The 23,724-nt window shown below is 40.7% G+C and overlaps 1 protein-coding gene across 1 annotated transcript in view; it reads right to left on the bottom strand.

Moving 5' to 3' along the window:
* The window catches only part of pde11al (phosphodiesterase 11a, like), a 211,168-nt gene extending 191,230 nt beyond the window's left edge, over positions 1–19,938 (bottom strand). Inside the window, exon 1 of the mRNA XM_067997983.1 lies at positions 19,113–19,938. Within this exon, the coding sequence (XP_067854084.1) occupies positions 19,113–19,892 (780 nt within the window). The 5' untranslated portion in view covers positions 19,893–19,938. The remainder of the gene's footprint in view (positions 1–19,112) is intronic.
* Positions 19,939–23,724: the final 3,786 nt, after the last annotated feature.

Raw genomic sequence — 23,724 nt, 5'->3', positions numbered from 1 at the left:
CACATTATCATTTAACTAAATATTGGAACTAAAGGTGCTTTCGGAATCATAGGGGGCATGAGGTTTGCTTACAGGAGTGACCAGTAATGCTGAACCCAAGAGATGATCTAGCACAAGAGCCAGACATTTGTTACAACTATCAATTAAAACCATTCATCAATTACAACTATCCACCATCAATTATAACCAATTACATCATAAGAATATAAGAAATAGGAGCAGGAGTAGGCCGTATGGCCCCTCAAGCCTGCTCTGCCATTCAATCAGATCATGGCTGAGCTTCGATCTCAACTCCACTTTCCTGCCCGATTCCCATATCCCTTGATTCCACTAGAGTCCAAAAATCTATCCATCTCAGCCTTGAATATATTCAATGACTCAGCACCAACAGCCCTCTGGGGTAGAGAATTCCAAAGGTTCACAACCCTCTGAGTGAAGAAATTCCTCCTCATCTCAGTCGTGCATGGCTGAAACCGTATCCTGCAATTATGCCCCCTAGTTCTAGACTACCTAGCTGGGGGAAACAATCTCTCAGCATTTACCCTGTCAAGCCCCCTCAGAATCTTATATGGTTTAATGAGATCACCTCTCATTCTTCTGAACTCCAGAGAGTATAGGCCCATTCTACTCAACCTCTCTTCATAAGACAACCCTCTCATCCCAGGAATTAATCTAGTGAACCTTTGTTGCACTGCATCTAAGGAATGTATATCCTTCCTTAGATAAGGAGACCATAAGAGATAGGAGCAGGAGTAGGCCATTCGGCCCCTCGAGCCTGCTCCACCATTCAATGAAATCATGGCTGATCTGATTTTTACCTCAACTCCACTTTCCCGCCTTTTCCCCATATCCTTTGACTCTCTTGCTGATCAAAAATTTGTCTAACTCAGCCTTGAATGTGTTCAATGACAGCCTCCACAGCTTTTTGGGGTAAAGAATTCCAAAGATTCACGACCCTCTGGGAGAAGAAATTCCTCCTCATTTCTGTCTTAAATGGGCGACGCCTTATTCTGAGACTATGCTCCCTAGTTTTAGATTCCCCCATGAGGGACAACATCCTCTCAGCATCTACCCTATCGAGTCCCCTCAGAATCTTGTATGTTTCAATAAGATCTCCTCTCATTCTTCTAAACTCCAATGAGTATAGACCCATCCTGTTCAATCTTTCCTCATAAGACAACATTTCGATACCAGGAATCAACCTAGTGAACCTTCTCTGAACTGCCTCCAATGCAAGAATGTCCTTCCTTAAATAAGGGCACCAGAACTGTACACAGTACTCCAGGTGTGGTCTCACCAGCACCCTGTTCAGTTGTAACATGACTTCCATGCTTTTATACTCCATCCCCCTAGAAATAAAGGCCAATATTCCGTTTGCCTTCCGGATTACCTGCTGCACCTGTATGTTGACTTTTTATGTTTCATGTACGAGGACGCCCAGATCCCTCTGTACCGCAGCATTTTGTAGTATTTCTCCATTCAAATAATATTTTGCTTTTTTATTTTTCCTCCCAAAGTGGATGACTTCACATTTTCCCACATTATATTCCATCTGCCAAATTTTTGCCCATTCGCTTAACCTGTCAATATCCCTTTGCAGACACTTTGTGTCCTCATCACAACTTGCTTTTCCACCTATCTTTGTATCATTAGCAAATTTGGCCACAAGACACTCTGTTCCTTCATCCAAGTCATTGATATATATTGTAAATAGTTGAGGCCCCAGCACTGAGCCCTGCGGCACTCCGCTAGTTACAGATTGCCATTTTGAAAATGACCCGTTTATCCCGACTCTTTGTTTTCTGTTAGTTAGCTAATCCTCTATCCATGCCAGTATATTACCCCCAACACCATGAGCACTTATCTTGTGCAGTAATCTTTTATGTGGCACCTTATCGAGTGCCTTTTGAAAATCCAAATATACTGCATCCATTGGTTCCCCTTTATCCACCCTGCCCGTTACTTCCTTGAAAAACTCTGATAAATTTGTCAGACACGATTTCCCCTTCATAAAACCATGTTGACTGTCCTTGATTGTATTATGAGTCTCCAAATGTCCTGCTACTACTTCCTTAATAATGGATTCTAGCATTTTCCCAATGACAGATGTTAGGCTAACTGGTCTATAGTTACCTGCTTTCTGTCTCACTCCCTTCTTGAACAGGGGTGTTACGTTTGCGGTTTTCCAATCCGTTGGGACCTTTCCAGAATCTAGTGAATTCTGGAAGATTACAACCAATGCATCCACTATCTCTGTAGCCACTTCCTTTAAGACCCTAGGATGCAAGCCATCAGGTCCAGGGGACTGGTCAGCCTTTAGACCCATTAGTTTACCTAATACTTTTCCTCTCGTGATAGTGATTATTTTTAGTTCCTCCCTCCCCTTTGCCCTTTGATTTTCTACTATTATTGGTATATTATTAATGTTTTCTACTGTGATGACAGATACAAAATATCTGTTCACTTCCTCTGCCATTTCCTTGTTTTCCATTATTATTTCCCCAGTCTCATCCTCTAAGGGACCAATGTTTACTTTAGCTACCCTCTTCCTTTTTATATACTTGTAGAAGCTTTTACTGTCAGTTTTTACTGTCAGACCAAAACTATACACAGTACTCAAGGTGAGTCTCACCAATGCTCTGTACAACTGTAGTAAGACTTCCTTACTCTTGTACTCCAACCCCCTTGCAATAAAGGCCAACATGCCATTTGCCTTCCTAATTGCTTGCTGTACCTGCATATCTTTTTGTGTTTCTTGTACGAGGACACCCAAGTCTCCCTGGACACCAACATTTAATAGTTTCTCACCATTTAAAAAATATTCTGTTTTTCTATTCTTCCTAGCAAAGTGAATAACCTCACATTTTCCCACATTATACTCCATCTGCCACCTTCTTGTCCACTCACTTAACCTGTCTATATCCCTTTGCAGACTCTTTGTGTCCTCCTCACAGTTTACTTTCCCACCTAGCTTTGTATCGTCAGCAAACTTAGATACATTACACTCAGTCCCCTCATCTAAGTCATTAATCTACAATCTACCATCTACCATCAATTACAACCATTCACTGATTATAACTATCCACCATCAATTACAACAATTTACCATCAATTACAACCATGCACCAATTACAATCCACCATCATATACAACCATTCGCTAATTCCAACAATCCACTATCATATACAACCATTCACCAACTATAATCCACCATCAATTACAATCATTTACCAATTACAACCATCTACCATCAATTACAATGGCCCATCAATTATAACCATCCAACAATTATAACCATTCAACAATTATAACCATCCACCATAAATTATAATCACTACTCTCAATTACAACTACCACCATAATTTATAGTCATCTATCAATTACTGTCAAATATTATCAATTACAAACATCCCATCTTATTTTTGATCTTTTTAAAAGTTATGGTTGTGGCTATTTGCCTTGGTTAGGAGATTACACAGGTTAGGAAAGTCTCTAACAGTGCAAATTCTTCATGGTCTGTTGAATGAATTACTTTTCATTCCCAGTCAACACTCAGGTAAGTTTGAAGCCTTAGGATCCCACAGCTGTCATTAAATTGACTATATGGCAAAGATAGTAGTGATTTTTGTGGGATGAAGAATCAATCGTGGGTGTTTTGGGAGGCAAAGGGAAAAGTCAAGTTGCAATAAGAGTGAGAAGTGAAGGAAGGAGTGGCAATCGTAGGGATGATCTGTGGAGGATTTAAGGACTTGTGAACAACAGAGGAAGGTTAGAAAGGAAATAGAGGCCTTCCAAAAGAAAAATAAAAAGGTACAGCAGCACAGATGATAGAAGAGAAGATGGTGTCTCGAGACTAGCAAAAATTAAAAGAGAGTAGCACAACAGAATAAAAAAAAATGAAGCATCAGAAAAACAGCAAAAAAATTATTTTAGCAAACTGAGAGAGTGATCTGAGTCTTAAGAAAAGAAAACCAGAAAGAACAGTAAAATTAACATTGGAGCAGAAGGAAAATGGATTCAGGAAAGCAAAAAAATTAAACAGAAGAAACCAGAAAGAAAATAAATGAAATAGAAGTTAACTAATTAAAAATAGAACTGATTGTAAAAAAATATTAAAAAGGCAAAAGGTTCCAGAAATAACAAAAGATTTTACTCAATAAAAAGAAACATTATACATAGACTGCATTGAAGAATCCTTTCAAAAACAACTGAGTTAAACAGAAGAAGGAAAAGGAAAAAATGACCTCTTATTTGAAAAAACGAAAATAATAAATTGTAAAGATATCTGAATATATAGAGAAAATTAAATTAGAAACAACAAATTGAGATGAGTGAAATATGTTGGAAATCACTGGACATTTGAACTGTTTTATAATTTAAGCAGTGCTATATTCTCATTTACTGAAAACATCCTTAATAAAACATTTGTGTGAGGAAACTTTAAAACATATTTTGTTGTGGTTTTGTAGATCTTTAAAACTTCATCATAGTAGGTACAGTGCAGGAGGAGGCCATTCAGCCCATCGTGCCTGTGCCGGTTCTTTGAAAGAGCTATCCAATTAGTCCTGTTCCTCTGCTTTTGACTCAAACTCGATCGATGTACTGTTTCTTTAAATTCACAATGTCAGCTAATTGGAATCTGGCTAAAATTTATTTCTGGATTGAGGGCATTCATTGGTTTGAAATGCTAATTTTGGATCTGTATTCAGTTGTCAGCTGCTATGTTTTTTGAATGATGTAATTTTTCTATCCCTGCAGTCATGAAAACATTGTATAATTGAATCCACATTTTAAAGATAGCTAACTGGGAAAAAAATTTGGTTTGGGGGGGGGGGGAAAAGAGATTTTTTATCAGATTAGTTGTACTTTTATTTTTGGTAACAGCTGTGCAAGTGCAGTTGGGCATAAATTGTATATGTTTCAATACGTGTGGAAGTTATTTTGTCCTGTGTCAAAGGGCATATTAGTGTCAGTTGTGAATGGTTTCCTGAAAGTAATATCACGTTTGGCTGATCTCTCAATGTTATTGTCAATTGCATTTAAGAATGTTGATATTGTCAGAATGGTGGGAAGTAACGTGAGGAAAGAGATTTTTCTGCAATATTGTATCCAGAAGCTTTTTGTAGCAATCTTTTTCATCAGAAGTTTCAAAAGGGCAATTAAAGTCTTGAAGACATTGCAGAGGATCTTTATGATTCATTATTGTGCAGTATTAGTATTCCCTAATTCTAATTATGTTGATTTTTTTGTGTGCTTTGATTTGTAATATCAGTTTAGTTCACCATAGCCTGTAAAAGCCTTGGTCTATATTTTGATATTTCCTAAATAGAACTGATTGAAAATATAAGAGAATACATGATTCCAATATACAGATTGCTGGAATTTGGGTAATTGTTAGCCCCAGGTTACACAATGACTCCAAAGGCAGACTACATAAAGTGTAGCTTCAACTTTGCAAGGAGATAGGTCCTGTTGAATTGAGAACAAGGGACCGAGTCTCTGGAGGTATTTTGGGGTCAGAACATCCGTCCATTCATTACTTGCGCCGCTGACCCTGTCTCACTTTCAGGAGTCAGGCGTATTTGCATTGATTGGATGGGCACCCATGCGCATTAACGGCACATTTTGGCTCCCTGCCTTAGGTGGGGAGGAGGGGGGAGGGGGGGGGGGGGGGGCGGGGAAGGAAAAAAAACGTTCAGCGCCGCCAGACCGCAACTTTAGTGGGGCAGCCTGAAGAGTTTTTAAAAATTTAGGCCATTTCTTTGATAGGCCAGTTTCATACGCAATTGATTTGGGAAACACATCCTTTTCATTTTTAACTGCCTCAATGCCCTAGCACTGTTAAACACCAGGAATGTGCAGGATTCCCCAGTGCCCAACATTGCGAAGGGTACAATTGTGGGAGTGGCATTGTATGCACCCACTCCCAAATGGGCCTGAAATTCTAATGGCTTGGAAAAAGAGATCCAGCGTATTGGGTCCTGTCCCAATTACCACCCCATCTGCCCCAAGTAAGGTGTTTTGTAGGCTCTGAGTTATGAAGGAATTTGGGGCCCAGAACCTTAAGAACCCAGAACATACAAGATTGCTTTGAAATTCTAATTGAATACCTTCTCCAATATATTTCTGTTATTCAGACCAGTTTGCAATAAGTTGTTGGCACATAAAGTTTCTTACGTTCAGATACAGTCTTGTTAATATAACTTTGTTCTACTCTTGGGTGAATCTAAAATAATGTTACAATACTGTTATAATGCAGTCCACCAGCATGGTAGATGCACCAAAGGCTTCCTGTGAGCTTTCAAGAATGTCCATAAACATCGAGGCACACAGGCATCCAAGAATTCTATACCAAAAGAAGAATAAGAGGATCACTGACTATTGGAAGCGGTGACTATTGTAAGCAATCAAAAGGACAGCTCCACTCCAGGAGGGCTCTTGTTATCCTACTAAATAAAACATAGGAACAGGATTAGGCCATTTAGCCCCTCGAGCCTGCTCTGACATTTTATTAGATCATGGCTGATCTACACCACAACCCCGTTTACCTGCCTTAACTCCATATCTCTTGATGCCATTACCTAACAAAAATCTATCGATCTCAGTCTTGAAAGCACCAATTGTCCCAGCATCCACAGCCATGTGGGGCAGAGAATTCCAGATTCCTCCTACCCTTTGTGAAAAAGTGCTTCCTGATTTCCCTCCTAAATAGCTTAGCCCTACTTTTAACATTACATTCCCCCCATTTTTGATTCCTCCATCAGAGGAAATAGTTTCTCTATATCTACCAATCGAATCCTTTTAACATTTTAAACACCTCGATCAGATCAGAACAATCAACCAACATTGAGATGGACTGACATGGAGGACAAATCATCTGGATAAAAAGTTGACAGACTCCATTGGGAACTATCTAAGTTCGATCTTAAGTTAATCTATAAAGGGGCAATACTTGGCCACTGGGAAAGCTCCATTCTCCAAAGGGTCCAGAGCAACGTGAAGTTTCAGTGCAACCAGGTGAATTTAAACTGGGGAGGAAGAATTATAAAGCAATCACTGTCCTAGTGATTTACAGACAAATCACTTGGGAGAGCTCAAGGTTAAGGGGAACAATGGAGGCAAGGTAAATCAAAATGGGAGCACTTGTGATAATTAGACATTATGGGGAAACTACCTGTATTTAAGGAGGAAAAAAAATAGCACAAAGGAACATCTGAGAGAAGTAAAACTATAAGAGGGCAAACAGGAGAAACACAAGGAACAAACAGCACCCATGAAATATGTAAGTAAAAGGTCCCAAATGAGAAAAGTAAATTTAAAAGAGAACAGAAGAAAAATAAGTAAGATGGAGGTGTGTTTGCTGTAGGATGTTTATGAAGGAGAAAGTCAGGTTTAAGGGAAGGGTGAAGAGGTCCAACATTTGCTTATTGATCAATAAACTAAAAGAAAGGGTTATGACATTCTAGAGGGATGTACAGAAACTTACAAATGCAGACCTAATCAAGGGGATTATTGAGGGTAAATGGATAATATTAGACTTGATTAATGAGTCATCACAGTTCAGTGAAATGTCTACGCTAATAGCAGACCTCGAGCATGAATCATTAGGGATCGGAGGTGAGGATCAGCACAATCAAGGACAGAGTTGCCATGAAAGAGAGATAAGTGCAGAGGGAAGCTTATGAATGGGGATGGTGGGTAGGTTAAGATTGCTAAAAGTAGTAAGAAAGGTCAGAAAACCTGTGAAACTATTTGTAAGATTATAACAAAAAGATACCAGGCACTGTCTATTAATGGAGAAAGAAACAAGGGGGATAAAATTTAACTTTGGTGATGCTCAAAATGGTGTTAGCAGATCTGCCACACATTATACATTCCAACCAAGTTTCCTTTCAAGGAAAATTGGGTGAGGGTGAGGTGTATAATGTGTGGCAGATCCACTACTGCCTGTTTGGCGCCCATCAAAGTTGAATTTTACCCCAAAGGTCTCAGAAGATGATGCAGCTAGAAAAACAGAGGATAATTTGGACAAAATACAATCTGCAAGTCACAAGGAAATTGTAGTTATAGGATTCTCTGCTCAGGTGTAGATAGCCATGTGTCCAGTCAACAGGGGTGGACTGGCCATATGGGAAATAGGGAGAATTCCCGAGTTCCCCCTTGAATGGTTCCATTGCACTGTATTATTTGTGGCCTCTTTTTCCAGGACAATCCTAAAGAATCCTCGCCCTTTCAGGGGAGCCAGTCCGCCCCTGGTCTTAACGACAATAACTATAGGATGGTGAGTTGTCTACCTGGAGCTAGAGCAGTACACATGGAAGAAAGGCTAGACCGAGTACTCAAGGGGACTGGAGGAAACACAATGAGTTCCATTTGGGGTAAATGTCATAGAAAAAATAATATAGGTGACTTAAAAGTCATATACACATGGATTGCCTCAAAGATAGAGGATGCAGTGTAATGTTTCATGGTGTACTTCTGGTGTTTGAGAAAGGTGGGGAGTTCATCAAGAAAATTGAGGATGAATGGCTGCCAGCCTGATATGAAAACAAAACCGCTACCTTCATAAATAACTGGGAAAACTTTTATCATAAAAAGGATTAGCACAGGAGAGGCAAGCTACACCTAAACCAAGTAGAAACAAAAAGACTGGCAAAGAATATTGAAGCAGCAATTGAGAATTATTTAAACTAAATAGGTGGGGGAGAGGGAGGAAACAGGATGTCAGATGAGATGGGCAGAAGGTAGACAACAGGTGGATATGGACAACAATGCCTAGAGTGACATACGTGATCCAGAGACCAGGAATAGGCAAACACTGGAGGCATGAAAGGAGGTAAATCTAAAACAAGATATATGTGCATGAATGCTAGAAGTATTAGAAATAAGATGCCAGGACGGAGGCTGCTGTGGCATAGGAATCTATAATATAGTAGTAATAACAGAAACATGGCTAAGTCCAGAGGATGGAAATGATATTGATCCTATGGGAGGAGACAAGCTATGAAATGTATTACATTGATTAGACATCTCAAATACAAAGAAATACAAGCACACACCAAGGGGGTACCTCACAGAGCACCAGGTCAGCATAATAGGAGGACAGTTTGTTGCATGAAAAGATAGAAAGGGTAGGGTACAACAGGAAAGTTTAATGGGAGACTTCGATCAACCAAATGTAAACTGGAAAATCCAAAATGGTTTAGTCCGAGACATAAATGTAATGCATGACGGCTTCATGGCCCAATGCATTAAGGAAGCCGCAAAACACCATGCTCATCTTGACCTTGTAATCATTACAACCCAGACAATGTAGAGGAAATGGAGGTCATTATACCCCTGGAGGCTAGCAACTACAAAATGATCACATTCAACAGGATCTGGAAGTAATAAAAACCTAAGACCAGGAGTCAGGTATATAACTTAAAAGGGCTAAATTCAAAGAAATAAAGGAACAAATGAATCAAATAGATTGGTGGAGGTTGTTCAATAACATATCAATAGAGGGCAAGGTGTAATGCTATGTATGCAGAATAAACAATAATCCGGGACAGAACTAACAGTCACTTGGACGAGTGTGGATTGATTAGGGAAAGCCAGCACAGATTTGTTAAAGTCAAATCGTGTTTAACTAACCTGATAGAGTTTTTTGATGAGGTAACAGAGAGGGGAGATGAGGGCAATGCAGTTGATGTGGTGCATATGGACTTTCAAAAGGCGTTTGATAAAGTGCCGCATGGTAGGCTTATCATCAAGATTGCGGCCCGTGGAAGAAAGGGGGCAGTAGCAACATGGATACAGAATTGGCTAAGTGAAAGGAAACAGAGAGTAATGGTGAATGGTTGTTTTTCGGACTGGAGGGAGGTGTACAGTGGTGTTCCCCAGGGGTCAGTGCTGAGACCACTGCTTTTCTTGATCTATATTAATGACTTGGACTTGGGTGTACAGGGCACAATTTCCAAATTTGGAAGGGTGGTAAACAGTGAGGAGGATAGTGATAGACTTCAAGAGGATAAAGACAGGCCGGTGGCATGGGCGGGCATGTGGCAGATGAAATTTAACGCAGAAAAATGTAGTGATATAGTTCGGTAAGAAGAACAAGGAGAGGCAATATAAACTAGACGGCACAACTCAAAGGGGTATAGTAACAGAAAGATCTGGGGGTATATGTGCACAAATTGTTGAAGGTGGCAGGGCAGGTTGAGAAAGTGGTTAAAAAAGCATACGGGATCCTAGGCTTTATAAAGAGAGGCATAGAGTACAAAAGTATGGAAGTCATGATGAACCTTTATAAAACACTGGTTCAGCCACAACTGGAGTATTATGTCCAGTTCTGGGTACCGCACTTCAGGAAAGATGTGAAGGCCTTAGAAAGGGTGCAGAAGAGATTTACTAGAATGATTCCAGGGATGAGGGACTTTAGTTACATGGATAGACTGGAGAAGCTGGGGTTGTTCTCCTTGGAACAGAGACGGTTGCAAGGAGATTTCATAGGAGGTATTCAAAATCATGAAGGGTCTAAACAGAATAGATAGAGTGAAATTGTTCCCATTGGCAGAAGTGTCAAGGACCAGAGGGCATAGATTTAAGGTGATTGGCAAAAGAACCAAAGGTGACATGAGGAAAAACTTTTTTACACATCGAGTGGTTAGGATCTGGAATGCACTGCCCGAGGGGGTGGTGGAGGCAGATTCAATCATGGCATTCAAAAGGGAACTGAATAAGTACTTGAAACGAAAAATTTTGCAGGGCTACGGGGATAGGGTGGGGGAGTGGGACTAGCTGGATTGCTCTTGCATAGAGCCAGCACCAACTCAATGGGCAGAATGGCCTCCTTCCATGTTGTAACCTTTCTATAATTCTATGATTCTATTTCTAAATATATCCCTAAAATCACAAACTTAGACTAAATAAATGTGACCCTTACTGGATTAACAAATAAATTAGAAGTGAAATAAAGAGAAAAAAAATACTTCTACAAATCCTGCAGAGAGAAAGGGGAACGGGTTCAATGGGATGAATATAAGAAAATGCAGAAACATGTTATAAGGTTGATCAGAGGAGAAAGGAGGGACCTAGGGAAAAAAAAGCATAGCAGCAGAAGCTAAATATAACAGTAAAATATAATTAAAAGAGCAGTCAGTGAAGAGGTAAAAATGTTTAATGATAATATTGGACACAAAACAATAAACATTTTGAGTAACTACTTTTGCTGTTTGTGGGATCTTACTTTGCACATATTGGCTGCTTCGTTTCACTACATCACATCAGCGACTACACTTCAAAAGTACTTAATTTGCTGTGAAGTGCTTTGGGATATCCTGAGGTCATGAAAGGCACTGTATAAATGCAAGTTATTTCTTTCTATATAGCTAAAATGATAGAATACAAGTCAGAGAAAATCATGATCAAACTATTTAGTGCTCTGGTCAGATGGTACATTGAGTATTGAATTCAGTTCTGCTTGACAAGATTCAAGGGAGACATTCAAGTACTAGAGGCAGTGCAGAGAAGAGCCACAATGCTGATCCTTAATGTCAAAGGTCTGAGTTATGTGGAAAGACTGAAGAGACTTAAACTTTTCAGCTTGGACAGGAGACATGTGAGCAAAGGTCTTAGAGAGGTAAATAAGAAAGTTAAGGGAGTGGAAAAAGTGGATCTGGAATATTACTTCAAATTAAATTGGGAGAGCAGGACAAGGATACAAAGGATCAAGTTAATAGATCATTTTAGGACTGATATAAGAGAACTCTTCTTCACACAAAGAGTGGTCAACGTATGGAATAGACTTCCAGGAAGAGTAGTGAAGATGAAAACTCTGGATTTTTTTAAGATCAACTGGTTGCTTAAATGGAGGGACTTTGGGATCTTTCTGGATGGATGAATTAAGATGGACCAAATGTCCTTCCTCATCTGTAATTATCTTGTGATGATTAGATAGCCCAATTTGAGCTTAATTGTCCTTCAACTGTAGAATGGTAAGAAACCAATCAGATGATGTGTGGTTGAAGACTAAATCATCAAATATCAGTAAAAAGAGAATCGTTAAATATGAGGTGGGACCCCTGAGAGGAGAGGATAGTGAGTTAGTAGAGGATAAATGGAAATTCGTGGGGATTCATAACAAGTACTTTACATCACTGTTTACAAAAGAAAAGGATATTGGAGAGGAGGTAAATCCTAAATTGGTTAAAAGCTAGATGGGAGATATTATAATACATAAAAGGAATGTATTAGAGAAATTAGTTCAGCTAAAGGAGGAAAAAGTGCCAAGGCCTAACAGGCTACATCCAAGCATCATGAGGGAAATGGGAGAAGAATTAACAGCAGCCCTAGAAATTATATTTCAGGGTTCTATTGCGAGTGAATGGGTGCCAGGGGACTAGAGAATGGCCAATGTAATACCCATGATTCCAAGGTGGTAATCCCACTGGAGAGGTTCATATTATACCATATACAGTGAAAGCAAATCTCTCATGGTTGTTAACTGACATGTGAACCCTTCAACTGAGATTATAACCTTGAAATCACTCCCAGTATTTTATATTTACAGACACCATGAAGTTCAGGGGCAGCTTTATTCTGTTTTGGATAATTCATTTTGCTGATAATGGATATTATAGTGGATGCTGTCAGCAAATGTGCTTTGTGTCATTGAAGGATTAATGGTTGTGATAGAATCATTGTAGGTTAGTTGAGTGATAATTATCTGTTGATTATGAGGGGGATAATAGTCAATAAATAATGTTTACTTTGCAAATAGAGATTACTGTAATTATTTACCTCTTCTGCTCACTTTGAATCCACAGCACAAGTTGATTTGGGATACATACTAATAGTTTTATACCCATTATTAATCCATATTTTAAATATCAATTATGGCTTTACAAGGCCCTCTAGGTGGCACAAATATAATTGAAAACATGAATTAATAAAGAACACACATTAGATATTTGCTGAGATGGTAGGAACCCTACAATTGGTTATTGTGGCAATACAAAACTTCGATTTTAGGCACACAGAGGGCCCTATTTCTTTGCTAATGTTAATGAAAAAGTAAACAAGTGAAAGTGGTGCAATGTCAGAAAGTGCCAGAAGACTCCTGATCTTTGTTTCTGTAGGAACAGTGGCAAATCCCTGGTAAATAGTAGTTACCCATTGCAATTACATTTGCCTCCTTATATGCTCCCATTATTTAAGGATAAAGTTTCTGATCTAGCCTCTCTTCTTGACCTAACTTTATGTAACAGAGCCCTTATACATTTTCTGTTGTTGCCTTACAGTAATCTTTATGCCTTGTCTTTGAATTCTATTTTAAGTCATGCAACTTCTCCCAAGCCTCCTGCCAAGTCATAGAATCGTAGAATGGTTAAAGCACAGAAGGAGCCCATTTGGCCCATCGAGCCCATGCCTGCTCTTTATAAGAGCAATCCAGTTGGCCCCATTCCCCCACTCTTACCCCGTAGCCCTGCAAATTTTTTCCCTTCAAGTATTTATCCAATTCCTTTTTGAAAGCCACGATTGAATCTGCTTCCACCAACCTTTCAGGCAGCGCATTCCAGATTATAACTACTCGCTGCGTAAAAAAAGTTTTTCCTCATGTCGCCCTTGGTTCTTTTGCCAATCACCTTAAACCTGTTTCCTCTGGTTCTCGATCCTTCTGCCAATGGGAACAGTTTCTCTTTATTTACTTTATCTAAACCCTTCATGATTTTGAACACTTCTATCAAATCTCCTCTTAACCCTCTCTGCTCTAAGGAGAACAACCCCAGCTTCTCCAGTCTGTCCACGTAACTGAAGTCCCTCATCCCTGGAACCAATCTAGTAAATCTTTTCTACACCCTCTCTAAGGCCTTCACATCTTTCCTAAAGTGCAGTGCCCAGAACAGGACACAATACTCCAGTTGTGGCCAAACCAGTGTTTTATAAAGGTTCAACATAACTTCCTTGCTTTTGTACTCTATGCCTCTATTTATAAATGATGTGGAGATGCCAGTGGTGGACTGGGGTGGACAAATGTAAGGAATCTTACAACACCAGGTTATAGTCCAACAATTTGTAACTATAACCTGGTGTTGTAAGATTCCTTCCAATTATAAAGCTCGGGCTCCCGTATGCTTTTTTAACCATTTTCTCAACCATTCCTGCCATCTTCAAAAATTTGTGCACATATATCCCCAGGTCTCTCTGTTCCTGCACCCACTTTAGAATTGTACCATTTAATTTATATTGCCCCTTCTCATTCTTCCTGCCAAAATGTATCACTTCGCATTTCTCTGTGTTAAATTTCATCTGCCATGTGTCCGTCCATGCCACCAGCCTGTCTATGTCCTCTTGAAGTCTATTACTATCTTTCCTCACTGTTTACTACCCTTCCAAGTTTTGAGCCATTTGCAAACACCCCAAGTCCATGTCATTAATATATATATCAAAAAAAGCAGTGGTCCTAGTACCGACCTCTGGGGAACACCACTGTATACCTTCCTCCAGTCCAAAGAAACAACTGTTCACCACTACTCTCTGTTTCCTGTCACTTAGACAATTTCATATCCTTGCTGCCACTGCTCCTTTATTCTATGGGCTCCAATTTGCTGACAAGCCTATTATGTGGGACTTTATCAAATGCCTTTTGAAAGTACATATACACAACATCAACCGTATTGCCCTCATCAACCCTCTCTGTTACCTCATCAAAAAACTCAATCAAGGTAGTTGAACACGATTCGCCTTTAACAAATCCATGCTGGCTTTCCTTTATTAATCCACATTTGTCCAAGTGACTATTAGTTTTGTGCTGGATTATCGTTTCTAAAAGCTTCCCCACCACCGAGGTTAAACTGACTGGCCTGTAGTTGCCGGGTTTATCCTTAAACTCTTTCTTGATCAAGGGTATAACATTTGCAATTCTCCAGTCCTCTGGCACTGCCCCCATATCTAAGGAGGATTGGAAGATTATGGCTAGCACCTCTGCAATTTCCACCCTTACTTCCCTCAGCAACCTAGGATGCATCCCATCTGGACTGGGTGACTTATCTACTTTAAATACAGTCAGCCTTTCAAGTACTTTCTCTATCAATTTTTAGCCCATCCAGTATCTCAACTACCTCCTCTTTTTTACTGTGACTTTGACAGCATCTCTTTCCTTGGTAAGACAGACGCAAAGTACTCATTTAGTACCTCAGCCATGCCCTCTACCTCCATGCCTAGATCTCATTTTTGGTCCCCAATTGGCCCCACCCCTCCTCTTACTACCTGTTTACTATTTATATGCCAATAGAAGACTTTTGGATTCCCTTTTATGTTAGCTGCCAGTCTATTCTCATATTCTCTCTTTGCCCATTTTATTTCCTTTTTCACTTCTCCTCTGTACTTTCTATATTCAGCCTGGTTCTCACTTGTATTATCAACCTGACATCTGTCAAATGCCCCCTTTTTCTGCTTCATCTTTCTCTCTATCTCTTTCGTCATCATGGGAGCTCTGGCTTTGATTGCCCTACCTTTTCCCCTCGTGGGAATGTATCTAGGCAGTTCCCGAACCATCGCCTCTTTAAAAGGCCGCCTATTGTTCGATTACAGTTTTGCCTGCCAACCTTTGATTCCAATTTACCTGGGCCAGATCTGTCTCAACCCATTGAAATTGGCCCTCCAATTAAGTATTTTTACTCTAGTTTGCTCCTTGTCCTGTTCCATGTCTATTCTAAACCTTATGATACTATGACCACTGTTCCCTAAATATTCCCCCACTGACACTTGCTCCACTTGACCCACTTCATTCCCCAGAACTAGATCCAGCAATGCCTCCTTCCTCATTGGGCCGGAAACATACTGATCAAGAAAGTTCTCCTGATGACACTTCAGAAATTCCACCCCCTCTTTGCCCTTTACACTATTACTATCCCAGTCTACATTAGGATAGTTAAAGACCCCTTTATCACTACTCTATAGTTCTTGCACCTCTCTGTAATTTCCCTGCAAATTTACTCCTCTATATCCTTCCCATTAGTTGGTGGCCTATAGAATACACCCAGTAGTGTAATGGCACCTTAACTCTAACCAAATAGATCCTGCCCTTGACCCCTCAAGGACATCCTCTCACTCCACTGCAATATTCTCCTTAATCAATACTCCCCTCCTCTTTTTCCTTCCCTATCTTTCCTGAACACCTTGTATCCAGGAATATTTAGTACTCAATCCTGCCCTTTTTTGAGCCACTACATCATATTCCAATGTGGCTATTTGTACCTGCAGCTCACCAACCTTATTTACTACACTTCGTGCATTTACACACATGCATTCTAAACTTGTCTTAAACTTTCTCATTTTCTCTCTTAGTCTGATACTGTACCCACCTAATACTGTACTATTTCTTACCCTAGTGCTATCTGTCTCACCCAATCCTTTGTGCACCTTGTTTCATCTTTCTAATGCTACATCCTGGGGCCCATCCCCCTGCAAAATTAGTTTACCTTCCCCACAGTACTAGTGAACCTCCCTGCGAGGACATTGGTCCCAGCTCTGCTGAGGTCCATCTTGAACAGGTCCCTCCTGCCCCAGAACCGGTCCCAATGCCCCAAGAATCTGAAGCCCTCCCTCTTGCACCATGTCTCTAGCCATGTATTAACCTGCCTTATCTTCCTATTTCTGCACTCACTAGCGAGTGGCAATGGGAGTAATCCAGAGATTACTACCTTTGAGATCCTGCTTTTTAATTTTCTCCCTAGCTCCTGAAACTCTAACCACAGGACCTCATCCCTTTTCTTTCCTATGTCATTGGTACCTGCATGGACGATGACTTCTGGCTGTTCCCCTTCCACCCGCACTCTCTCTGTGATGTCCTTTATCCTGGCACCAGGGAGGCAACACACCATGCAGGACTCACATCGACGGTCACAGAAACGCCTGTCAGTTCCCCTGATTATCGAATCCCCTATGACTACTGCATTTCTACACTTCACTGTGCCCCCTGTGCAGTCCGTTGCCCCTTGGTGCCATGCTCAGGACTGCACTCCTTCAAGGTGTCGTCACCCTCACTGGTATTCAATGCTAAATACCGGTTTGAGAATACCACACACCCAGAAGATTCCTGCACTGCCTGCCTCTTCCTACCCTTTCAGATGGCCACCCACTTGCTATCCTGAACTCTCTGTGGCTGCTGGGTGACCACCTCCTGGAACGTACGATCCAGGAAACCTTCAGCCTCCCTCATGCTCTGCAGTGACTCCAGTTGCCCCACAAGCTCAGAAACCCTCAGCTTGAGCTCAAGCAACTGGAGGCATTTTCTGCACACATTACCCTCCAGGACACATGAAGCGTCCTGAAGTTCCTACATGGCACAGCTGCCTGTCCATTATATTTAGAAACCTTTTATTTCTAAACTCTTTTAAGATGCTCAATTATTATTAATTTACTTGCTGTTTACTTACCCCAATTAACCTGCCCTTTTATTTGGGGTCTCTCAGAGCCCCTCCTCTCTGTTCACTGTGATGTCACTCCCTCTGTTCTTATGAATGGGGAGAGGGCTCCTCCCCTGGTGCTCAGCACCACTTCTCTCCACTCCTGCTTTTGTACTGATACCTAGGGCTCCGCGCCACTGCTCTCGACCAAATTAGCTATTTATTTATAGATAATTACTTTTTAGTTTGTTGTGGGTTTTTATTTTGCTTTCTTTAAAAAAAAAAATTAGCACCTCCTTCCCACTCTCACCAAATTCTCAAGTTCCCACTTGGTTCACAATCCACACTCTTTGCCATCCGCTCTGTGCTTCAGCCTCCAAGTCCTAACATTATATTCATTCTTTCAGTGACATATTACCAGGTTTGTTCTCTTCTTTGCCTATTTGGGGGCTGTCCTTTTATATCAGTTGCTTAAGAAGTGTTAAAGAATTATCATTTATATGGGTGTGCTAGAATCGTGTTTTTGTTATCTAACGAAACTGCAATTTCATGAAACAAGTTTCAAAACTGCACATTCCCATGTGTTAGCTGGTCATGAATTAAAATGAAAACTGTCTGAAAAATAGAAAACGATTGCCTTCAATGTAGGCTTTTAGTGTTTGCTTTGTATTCCAATTGCTGCCTCTGCACCTTCTCTTGCAATTGTTGGTAAGCTCTTTTAATATTTTTCCTATTTAAATGGAAATCATATTTTGATAAAAACTGCCAACTCATGATCTAATGATAATAATGAATCCTTCTATAGTATGCAAACATCAGGGCCCAGCAACTGCTTCAGCACTGGACTTGTGCCAATACAATGCCTGGCATTGTAACATTCCCAACATATGCACGCCTCGGAGTTTATTATTGCTTTCATTTCTTGATGAAATCTAGACTTGCAATAATATCTGTACGGGAATATCTGTGCCTGTCAAGTAACCAGAAGAAAATGTAGTCTTAAAATCGCACAAAAGTTGTTTCCTTCCTTAAAAAGAAATTGCATGCATACTTCTGCCACTTAGTGGGAAGAACTGCTCCGGTCCTGTGCAGTGACAGGGTAAACACCGTTTTTTTTAATGATTTACACTGTCACTACATAAACATTGTGTCCCAACTGAGGAGATATCTGGCTTAGGAAGTCCCCACCCTTGGCTCCATTCCTGGCCTGTGATTTACCCTGAAAGGGGCAGGCAGAAGTTCTGCACCTTTATAAGTCAAAGCAGAAACTCCCAGAAATGGCGGAGGCCCTGGGAGTTCCACTGCTATCCCTCTGGACTTACCATGAGGAAGTTCAGATCCATTGACTTTTCCCTTGCTTTTGGATTACAACAGACAATAGGGTAATGTCCCTCAAAAATCATTTTTTAAAATGATCACTGTCAACACCTAATCACTATTTCCTGATTTACCGAGTCTCTTACTTCTTTCGAGTTTGCTAGTGTCCTGCACAATGGGTCTTTACCCCACGTAGGGTTCTCAATGTTAAAAAAAAAATCAGCTTCAATCCTATTTATGTTAATTCATTATAACATCCAAAAGGCAATGGGAAAACAAAACTTTGGCTCAATTTTAGAATATGTGGTGTTTTTTTTTTAAAAAGTCACAAAACAAGCCATCCTTATCCTTTGGGTGGAAAAGTGGCAATTTTCGGAAAAGCAAACAAAATATAGTGTTTACCTCATAGGCGTCAGGCATGTTGACTGTTTCCCCGTGCTCAGCCACATACCCAATGATTCCTTTCCCCCACGGCACCTGCACCTCGTTGGAGTTCTCTATACTGGAGGAAGGCACCACCGTGGTCCCAGAGTGAACGTCGAAGAACTTTGAGACCAACTTCTTTTTCTGGGGAGGCCCCTCCACCAGAAACAGAGAGCAGCGATCTGCACCCACCATGATGCACACGTTGATGAGGATCTTGTAGCTCAGGCTGGTGAGATCCAAATCGTTAGATATGTCCTTTACAAGCTCTAGGAAGAATTTCCTCTCGTTGGATTCCTTGAGCTTGTACTTGTAATCGATGGCCGCAGAGGCATACTGAGGGATGTTCACTCTGGATTCCAGGAGAGCACTCAATATGTGGGCTGTTGTAGGGGGCAGTGAGCTGGCTTTCCTCAGGAGGGCTCGCCTGCCGGTGCTGGAGGCGGAATCGTGAGCCCTCAGGAAGATGTGCTCGTCGTAGGTCCGGTGGGATGTCATGGCCCTCGATCTGGCGAAACTTCTCCTGAGCTCCTTCTGGGATGATCGCCTGTGCACCCCGTCAGCTCGGGAGTTCCAGCCCGGCTCCCTGCCCAAGCTGTGCTTCTCTTCCCCAGCCGAGCCAGAAACTTTGGCAGGTTTGTGCTCCTTCAACCATTTGCTCACCGACTCGCGTTTGCCCTTTCTCAGCAGGTAGTCCTCAAAGAGATCTGGGTGGCGATCGAGGAAAGCTTCCACGTCCGAAAAGTCAAGGGAGGCCATGGTGTTCTCCAGTCCAGAGCTGGGAAGTTCCTTACCCAGTCGGATCTACCCCTACTGATCCGCGAAAAAAAAACTTAGAGTATCTTCATTGGAGGTGATGGGAACCGTCCTCCAGTGAGGGATCGGCGCCGGCAAATGCCGCTCACTATTTATTTGCTGGCATGCCCTCGACGTGACATCTCCGCTTCGCACTTGGATCCTGTTGAAGTGGCAAGAAAATATTTGCAGTTCTGCCGATTGCGCGCTATAAATTAACGAGCCCCTTAACTTAAAGCAGTAATAAATTTATCAGGAGCACGCTTTGCCTGTTGGGGATACGGCGGACCCCAGAGGTCAGTCCGAAAGTCCCGACTTAGCCCAGAAAAATGTGTTTATTTCTGTCATTTATTATCCAGTCAAAGGTATAGTGGAAAGAACAGTTACCATTAATTGTCCCAGTCAATACTACAAAACCAGTGTGCAAACAGGAGTCGGAAAGAAACCCTATTCCGAGCTCTCGCCACTATTTAACTGCTGAGAGACACTAATAAATCTTTAACAAACTAAATCATGACCAGAAAGTTTATAGAGAGACGGTTTTCATCGCGGTTTAAAAATCACATTTAGCCCATCGAACTGTGGATTTGAGTTGTCTTTAAAATATTGTCAATAGGGTATCAGGTGAGTTGGAGATTTACAGGACAAAGGACAGGGGATCTTGGCTATTTTGAAGTGATGGAGTTATTTGGTAATTTTTAAATGTAGACATGTTTTGAAAACGAATGTGTATTTTATTATGGGGCAAACGTTGATATTCCGTTTGATGTTTTAATTGCAGTACATGTATTTACTGGGCTGGTAATTTGGATCTTTAATCTTTAAAAGTGCTACATTTTAATTTTTTAATGGAATAATGCAAACATTACAACTTTAATTTGGTTTTAATATCGTTTAAGCTTGATTTATAAGTGTAGAATGGGACCACTTTAGATATAGAGGGGGTCATTCAGCTTGATAGCAACAAGCTTAACATTGAAACCAAAAAGTAAGTGGCCCAAAAAGGCAGGACAGAAATAGACTGCGCCAGTGGCGTCTATCTGGACAATACACCTTGTCATACGGTGCACACAGGATTGATTGCAGGTTGAACTGGTGGGTGCTGAGCTACGCCGCTGCTCCTGTCCCCTGACTCCTGCTGTCTGTTATTAATAGGCGCAATCCAGGTTGCCATTAGATACAGTTACTTGACGTCAAGCCAACTATAGTGGGTCAGGAAAACAGAGCATCTGCCTGCCCTAAACAAGGTTACAGAACCGCCACCTAATAGAATGGGCTTGTTCCATTTCCCCAAGATTTCCCCAAGGTATGGGGGGTGGGGGGGTTGCAATTTAAAATACATCGCTGGCGTGGTTCAGTGGAGATTGGCATTGGAAAAGTAAATCGCCTGGGATCTTTCCCACCATCAGCTGTGAAAATCAGCCACTTCAGGACCATTAAAGCTGATCTGGACTCTCTTTAATTACTATTGATTTTCTCCTATTGTTCATACCCCAGGCGGGCTCCCCTGAGAGATAGTGACCGCTGCTAAATACTGTCGATCAAATATTTTAATAAGTCCCCTCCCCCTCCTTACTCCCAGGGCACCAAGCCTCCATTCATCTCTCTAATGACGCTCTTTAATTTCTTCCTTTACAACTAATTAAAACCTTTTAATTGAATCCGTTCAAACCGCAGTAACTTTTTAAAAATTATTTGACCTTGTGAATCGCATACTCGAATCCTATTGCTGTACCAGTCCCTACTTGAAGGAATACTGAAACCGTTGTTGTACATTTGCAGATAGACGCAAGTGTTAAAGCAACCTGGGCTGCAGAATTTTATTCTGAAATATAAGTACTCCGCAAACGTTGGTGTCTATGTAAGGCGATCTACGTGTGCGATGCGGATTACAGTTATTCAAAATACATAAATAAATCGTGCAGGTGGTGACATTAAGAAGGATGGATATGGATATTAAGGGGGTGTCGAAATTAATGGAATGAAGTGTGAATACCAAAGGTTGGGATTATTAAGAATTTACCCTGAACACTTCAGTGTAAGGTAATTTTCTAGGTGAGGCATTGCTGTCTGTTGAATCAGTTCACTGCTTCTGCGGTTCCTAAAAATGAGAAAGGAGTTTTGAATGGGAGTGGAAGGACCAAGTAAGAATTAAACACTTGGAGTAGAAAAGCTAACTGATGGGTTTTGTTCTGCTACCAGCTTGCAATGACATAAAGCTTAAACCTTTAGGCAGAGAGTGGTTGGTGTATGGAATGCTTTGCTGCCAGGAGTAGTTGAGGCAAAAACCATTGTATCTTTGAAGGGAGAAGTGAACAAACATTTGAAGTAAATGTCGACACAGGGTTTTGGGGAAAGAGCAGCATCATGGGTTTAGTTTTGGATTGCTCTAGCAAAAAGCCGACAAAAACACAATGGCCCGACTGGCCTCCCTCTGTGCCGTAAACTTTTATGGTACAAAGTGCTTTGCATTGACACAAATTGAGTTTAGGAATTCAGGTGCGGAGTCACCTGAATCACAATGAGGAAGCCAGTGTGAGGTACTGTCATACTACTTTGACTCACACTGGGTTGCAGTATAATTGAACCCTGGTGCAAAGTAAATTTTCAAAAGTACCCAGGAAATCTAAACTTTTTAAATGTCACTATTCAACCCTTGGCAGAAGGTCAGCTGTCTGTTAGCATTCAAATGTAGCTGGCATGTAATACCGTGAGTGAGGCTCCGTGCCTGTCTACAAGCAAAGATGTGCTGGACTCTTCTCCCTGATCAGAGAATGGTGCCAGAATAACTCAGTTGCTGATCCTATGTCATTCTCAGTCAGCACTGGTCTCAAAGTGATACCTGTAGTGTAGATGCCCTTAATATAAATTCTATTTGAATGGGGAAATCGTGTAATCTTGAAAAAATATAATTCCTTGGCAAAGAATGCCCTTTATAATACAATATGGTAAACTGTTCATTAATAATTTATTTAAATACTACAAATGGCTGCAATTCAATTTCCAGATAGTCTGATTGAGATTAGATTACGGATATAGTAAATATATGAAGCAGACAAAAGATTAATATCAAGGATGCCTGACCTCTCTTTAAATTATTTCTAAAACTTTGCATACTTAAGCAATCTGATTAAGTAAATGCATCATTTACTTTATGACATCAATTTGTAATTGTATGAGTGATCTAGGAAGGATCTGGTGTCAGAGCTGGTGGCTTAATGAAATTCCAAATGCATTTTTTGTAATATTTAATTTATTTAACTTAGATACAGACCCACGATTCTCCATTTCATTATTGCTTTAAGTTTAATTTCAAATTGATCTATTCATAGCTCATTTGTATCTAAAAGCCTTGTAAGTGGCAATACTCCTCTAAAGTTAATTCTGATTTTGTATTTACATCAGATATCCTTCCCAAATCTTACTTCTGTTTGTCACAATATGCAGTGTGATATTTTTAGACCAGCACAAACTGTAAAACATGCAAAGATTACAGTACAAAACAGTTATGCTTATAAACTAGCAGCCCAAATGTTGTAAGTATCAAATCAAGTTCTGAAATTGAATTCAATAAATCTGGTAATTTGTGGACTAGCACCAGAAAATGACCATGAAAGATGCTGGAACATCCATTAATGTCCTTTAGGGAAGGGAACCTGCCATCTCCACCTGATTTGACTACACGTGACTCCAGTCCCACACCACATCATTGACTCCTAATAAAGTTTCACCTGAGCTAGCAAGACACACAGTTGTAGAAGGTGGCCTACTATCACCTTCTCAGGGCAACTAGGGG

Source organism: Heptranchias perlo, chromosome 2 (assembly GCF_035084215.1).
Source record: "Heptranchias perlo isolate sHepPer1 chromosome 2, sHepPer1.hap1, whole genome shotgun sequence".
NCBI classification, from domain to species: domain Eukaryota; kingdom Metazoa; phylum Chordata; class Chondrichthyes; order Hexanchiformes; family Hexanchidae; genus Heptranchias; species Heptranchias perlo.
This window is presented reverse-complemented; position numbering and strand designations above follow the sequence as displayed.